General features: G+C 37.1%; 3 protein-coding genes across 3 annotated transcripts in view; 1 reads left to right on the top strand and 2 right to left on the bottom strand.

Moving 5' to 3' along the window:
* Nucleotides 1-2,537, top strand: part of LOC104761694 (probable pyruvate kinase, cytosolic isozyme) — a 4,085-nt gene extending 1,548 nt beyond the window's left edge. Inside the window, exons 2-3 of the mRNA XM_010484810.2 lie at nt 919-1,380; nt 1,479-2,537. Coding sequence (XP_010483112.1) covers nt 919-1,380; nt 1,479-2,291 — 1,275 coding nt within the window. The 3' untranslated portion in view covers nt 2,292-2,537. The remainder of the gene's footprint in view (nt 1-918; nt 1,381-1,478) is intronic.
* LOC104761693 (E3 ubiquitin-protein ligase RNF126-like) lies at nt 2,964-5,139 on the bottom strand. Its single transcript, XM_010484809.2, has 2 exons — nt 4,850-5,139; nt 2,964-4,446 (listed from the first exon to the last, which is right to left on the bottom strand). Exon 2 carries the CDS (start codon nt 4,403-4,405, stop codon nt 3,176-3,178), a length of 1,230 nt encoding a protein of 409 aa, XP_010483111.1. The 5' UTR covers nt 4,406-4,446; nt 4,850-5,139; the 3' UTR covers nt 2,964-3,175.
* LOC104763501 (probable FBD-associated F-box protein At1g32375) overlaps nt 5,513-6,087 on the bottom strand; it is a 961-nt gene continuing 386 nt past the window's right edge. The window contains exons 2-4 of the mRNA XM_010486863.1: nt 5,971-6,006; nt 5,872-5,908; nt 5,513-5,791 (exon numbers count right to left, since the gene is read on the bottom strand). Of these exons, the coding sequence (XP_010485165.1) occupies nt 5,513-5,791; nt 5,872-5,908; nt 5,971-6,006 (352 nt within the window). The remainder of the gene's footprint in view (nt 5,792-5,871; nt 5,909-5,970; nt 6,007-6,087) is intronic.

Raw genomic sequence — 6,087 nt, 5'->3', positions numbered from 1 at the left:
TTTTTTTTTTTTTGTGGTCTCTGATTGGTTTATTTCTACATCTTGATCTGTAACACTGACGGTCTATTTTATTTTTGATTGATTTTTTGTATAAAATGTTTTGTTTCATGCCTCTTTTGTACTCATCTATGTTTGGTAAAATTGTTTCTGTTTTTGTCTATTTATATCATATTTCTTTGTTTTTTTTTCTAAATAATTTTAACTCTTACTAATATAGAACTCTAACAAACCTTACTCTCATGAATGGTGCTTTTTAACTTCTGGGAATTGCCAAATTTTTTTATTAAATTATGAATCTAGATCTGTGTGGTATCGTAATTGTTTCTTCTTTGAACTCGAGTTAGACCAAATAAGTTGACAATATTAAAAGCTAGAGTGAAGGTTATAAATACGGTATCAATAGATGATCTAGAGTCAATATGTGGAGAGTGGTGATAGAGGATGTTCTTGAACTGTTCTCTCTTTTCTGTGATTTTGTGGCCAGAGAGAGTTTATTAGTGTGTGAAGAAGAAGTTATACTCGAAATTCAACTCAGTGTGAATTTTAAATTTTGATTTGTTTCCTTAACTTGGTTCTTGTATATACGTTTAGCTTAAAGCAGCCATATTGACAGCTTAAGAGACAGGAGACTTCTAATTGTAGAGTAAGAAGAAACATAGTGTTGATAGACAATCTTCTTAAATTGCTGTTCTCTCTTCTTGTCTATGATTATGTTTTTTTTGGTAGCCGGGGAATGGCATTAGTGTGTGAAGTAAAAAGTTCTAACCAAATTTCAGTTGATACTTTTAACCTGTTTGGTTTTTCAGTTGAAGATTTGTTCTGTCACCTTATGTCTTGTGTATGTAAATTGTGACAGATTTATATGGTTTTTTGATTATGCTAATAGAGGGTTGTTGTTGTTTTTTTTATCTTATAAAGGGTCCAGAAATCCGAACCGGGTTCTTGAAAGATGGGAAACCAATTCAACTGACACAAGGCCAAGAGATCACCATTTCGACGGACTATGACTTGAAGGGTGACGAGAACACGATATGCATGAGCTACAAAAAGCTGGCTGTAGATGTCAACCCAGGGATGGTCATACTTTGTGCTGATGGTACAATCTCGTTACTGGTCCTCTCTTGTGACAGAGAGAACGGTACAGTCCGTTGCCGGTGTGAGAACAGTGCCATGCTCGGTGAGAGAAAGAACGTTAATCTCCCAGGTGTTGTTGTGGATCTCCCAACTCTCACTGAGAAAGACAAAGAAGACATCATGCAGTGGGGAGTCCCAAATCAAATTGACATGATTGCTCTGTCTTTTGTTAGAAAAGGTTCAGACTTAGTCCAGGTCCGGAAACTACTAGGGAAGCATGCAAAAACTATTCTTCTCATGTCTAAGGTATGCTTAATCAAAGCTCTCTTTCTTAGTTCCGGAAATTACAGGATCAAATCTTTAGGTTGTGATGGTTTTGTGCTATCTTCTTTATGATTGATTAGGTTGAGAACCAAGAAGGTGTGGCAAATTTCGATGACATTTTGGTCAATTCAGACGCTTTCATGATTGCCAGAGGAGATCTGGGTATGGAAATCCCGATTGAGAAGATCTTCTTAGCTCAGAAGGTGATGATCTACAAATGCAACATCCAGGGAAAACCTGTGGTCACAGCGACTCAGATGCTCGAGTCCATGATCAAGTCTCCTCGACCCACTAGAGCTGAAGCCACAGATGTTGCAAACGCGGTCCTCGACGGTACAGACTGTGTCATGCTCAGTGGTGAAACCGCAGCTGGAGCATACCCTGAACTAGCTGTACGTACAATGGCTAAGATCTGTGTGGAAGCTGAGAGCACCCTCGACTACGGTGATGTCTTCAAGAGGATCATGCTGTACTCTCCAGTTCCAATGAGCCCACTCGAGTCACTCGCATCCTCAGCTGTCAGAACCGCTAACTCAGCTAGAGCTACTCTCATCATGGTTCTAACCAGAGGAGGAAGCACAGCGAGACTTGTGGCTAAGTACAGACCAGGAATGCCTATTCTATCTGTCGTTGTTCCAGAGATCAAAACCGACTTCTTCGACTGGTCTTGCAGCGACGAGTCCCCCGCGAGACACAGCCTTATCTTCCGTGGTCTGATCCCAGTGCTCTACGCTGGATCCGCAAGAGCTTCACACGATGAATCAACAGAAGAAGCTATTGAGTTTGCGACTCAGTACGGGAAAGAGAAAGAGCTGTGTAAGACTGGAGACTCCGTTGTTGCTCTACTCCGAGTTGGTAATGCTTCTGTGATCAAGATCTTGACCGTCAAGTGATGATTCCATTCAAAAACTCCGTTTTTGGCGTTTGGAGAACGCTCCTATTATAAACGTTTTATCATGAAAGTATTCAAGATTGTGATTTACATCTTGAGATAGAAAACTCAAGTTCTATTTTTTTGCATATTACCACTACTATTGTGACCGGTGAATCCACTTAACAGCTCCTGGGATTTTTTTGGGTTGTATGGAAACTATTGGATCATTCATACACGTATCCATTATCATGATTTTCTTATTGTTTTTTGAAGTATATTTCTTACGTATAAGCCAAATATAATGGTGAAATATGTTTCTTATTCTTAAAATTGACAGGGCATGAAGACAAAAAGAAGACAGCCATGAATCATCGCCCCATACAAAAATCATTCCGACAAAGACTAATCATTATCTCTATTTTTGTAAAACTTCCATCATTATTTGGGCTTCAACTGAAAAATATAATTTTCATATTTCTGAAACTCCATTTTAAAAAACACAAAGATAATGGAAACACACATAATTTGATCATCTCTGTACAAAGACTGAATCATCATCGCCCATACAAAGCTCATTCCGACAAAAAGATTGAATCATTTCCTCTATTATGTAACATTTGCATCATTATTTGGACATCAGCTGACAGATACTTCATAGTATTAAGAAGACACAATTTGGAAAACAAAAAACAATGGAAACACACAAACTGAATTTGATCGTCTCTGTACAACAACAATGGATTTGATTTGTTCAACAGTCTGAGTGAAAGAACATCATTTTTCTGTACATAATAAAAGCAGAGAATGAAATGCAGAGAGTCCATAACAAATTTAAGAGCTAGAACTTGAGATATTTGAGAGAGCAACAAAAGATGGAAGAACAAGAACAAGAACAAGAACAAATCAGCGAGAGGAACCAGAAGATCTTGAGTAGAAATTGTTCTCACCAGATTGAGTTCCAGAGGATGAAGAAGCCGAAGAAGAAGATGATGAAGAGAACAATCCACTGAACGGCCATGGAAACGAAAACCGTCTTCCATTTCCACTCCTCGCATCATCCTCTCTTCCTCTCTCCCCACTACCAACACTCTCAACAACGTTTCTGTTATTAGTATCCCGAACATTTCTTGTTCTTGGCGGTCTCTCGGTGGAATCAGTCTTTGTCTCATCATCATCATCAGCACTAGAAGGAAGCTCAAATCGACAAACAGGACAAGAACTATGAAGCTCAAGCCAAGGGACAATACAACGGATATGAAACTTATGCTTACACGGCATCTCTTTAGCTTCGGTTCCTTTCTCAAAATCATCCAAACAAACAGAACATTGCAAAGGTTCAGTTATCTTAACAGTGGGTAAAGCTTCAACAGCTTCTTTACGAGCAGGTGGAGTACCTTGCCTATTAGGATCATTCTCAGCTAAATGCTGAAGTAAAAGATCTAATCCAGGTCCAATGAAGTAATCTCCAAGTGAAGTCAATGAAGGATGATGATGATGATGATTTTGATGATTTTGATCAGAAGACCCTTGAACAACAAGAGATTGGTTATACGGATTGATCATTATAACTCTACTGTTGTTGTTACCATCCCTCTCTCGAGGATTCTCATCAGAGCTTTCATACTCAGAAGCAATCCCAGCACGAATCCCTTGAAGCAACTGCAATATATTACCTGAGCTTCTTCGTCTTCTCCTCAAGATAGATTCAAACTCTCTATCCAAATCAATCTCTCCACCATGTCGCCTAGCTCGATGATGATGATGACGATACAGATTACTGTTATCATTCCCATCAACATTGTTCAACTCATCATCAACATTATCATCATCATTGTCTTCACCAAACTCTGATCTCCTAAACCTTCTTCGTCTCCTAGGACTACTCATCATCCCAAGCAAGATTGGTGCCCATAGAGACAACGCACGGTCTGTTCCAAAATCGGTTTCTGAATCTTGAACATCTCTTGTTATGCCTCTGACTCCACTTCCACCTCCACCTCCATTGACATTACTGCTCATTTCTTCTATGAACCCGCTTTGACAAAAGGGACATTTGATCTCAGATTCCATTATTGGATTCACCATTTGTGAACACATGTGACACCAATACCTAGCTGCCATTGTTTCATCCATGTCTCTCTCTCAATCCTTCACCTCCCCCAAATCTCTTGATTCTGCAAAACCAGAAGAAGAACACACAATGAAAAAAATATATAAATTCAGATCTAAGACCCTATAAAGTTTATAACTTCCTCAAAATGAGTAGATTTTTGTCATTAATTTCCCAGAATTTTAATGATTTTGACCTATCAAATTCGGATAAGAACATCTTTGTAAAAAAAAAGGAGAAGAAAAGCTAAAATCTTTTTAAAACAAATTTGGATAAAATCCAAAACCCATATGGAAAAAATTATAGAAAACCCAGAATCTTTGTAAAATAAACAAAACCCTTCAAAAAAGGAATCAAATTTCTTGCTTTTCCTGTCATATAATTTCTCAAAACAAATCCATTGAAGAAAAGGAAAAAAAAAAAAAAAACCCAGAAATGTTGACAAACCCACAACACAAAAAACATACCTTTAATTAATGTCTCTGCTTTTACTTCTTGAAAACCCCAAGAAATAAAACTTTTAAAAATGGAGAAAGAAAGAGGAAATGAAGAAGAAGAAAGAGTGGAAGGAAACAGAAACAAAACAACCCAACCACGTCCTCTTCGTCTTCGGTCTAAACAACACCCCAACTCAGTTCGTTCCCCTTGTCTCCTCTTTACTTTATGTCATCCTTTTCTTAATTAGCATTTATTATCTTTAATTTAATTATTAATCAAGTTTAAGACTTTGTTAATTATAGTCTTTTTTGCTTCCTTTACAAATTTATATCACTAGCCTGATTGATTCAACGCCTGTGTGGTCTTCCTTTATTTGAGTTAGATTACTATTTGTTTGGTTTATATTATAATGACTAGTTGTAATGTTGTATATTCTAGTTGCAATGGAAATATAAAGGTATCTTCTCTTCTATGTAAACAAATGTATGTAAATATATATTCGTTTTGATGTAGACATTTTTAGATTGATAATGAAATTTTTATGTTTTCTCTAACTTTATAATAATAGACGCGTGAACTTTATTTCTTAGAATTGGGCCCGAGTAATGTATCTATCCATTACATTCTTCAATAATGTGTTTACTAAGCTTATCTAAGAATTCAAAAGTAAACACCAACCAAACAAATATGCTTCAGTCAAATAGAAGCTGGCAAGTACGTGAACACATAGGCGATGATGATGACAACGACTCTTTAAGCATCTCAGATTTCTCGTGATCGTTGGAATCATCAGAGGAGAAAATTGCCTTCTTCAAACGGTTTGCGTTTGTTAAGATGAATGCTGCTACTTGTTTCTCTTCTTCGTACCCTTCATAATTTACCCATTTGAGAGTTTCAAGACTCGTTACCAAACACTTAGGAATTGAACTCGGTTCACTCCAGCACGGACGTGGATAATCCTTATTATGGTACTGATACAACATGTAAAATGGATTAATAATATATACTGGTCGAGAGGAAAATGAAATAATTCAGGTTTAGATTTACGTACAGAACAAAGTTTGAGAGCTCGTAAATTAGGAGAGGCTCTGAGCATACACAAAAGTACATCCAACCACTTTGTTTTGCATGTGCATAACGTTAAACGCACAAGACTTCGGAAGACACTACCAATAGGATATGCATCCTGCAATACAAATCAGACTCAATCAAGTACACAATCAACATAAATAGAGAGGCTTCAAAAAAAAAAAAAAAAAAAAAGAAA

This window comes from Camelina sativa, chromosome 18 (genome assembly GCF_000633955.1).
Source record: "Camelina sativa cultivar DH55 chromosome 18, Cs, whole genome shotgun sequence".
In the NCBI taxonomy this organism is placed as follows: Eukaryota; Viridiplantae; Streptophyta; class Magnoliopsida; order Brassicales; family Brassicaceae; genus Camelina; species Camelina sativa.
The sequence above is the reverse complement of the archived record's forward strand: the minus strand, read 5'-3'. Positions and strand labels throughout refer to the sequence as shown.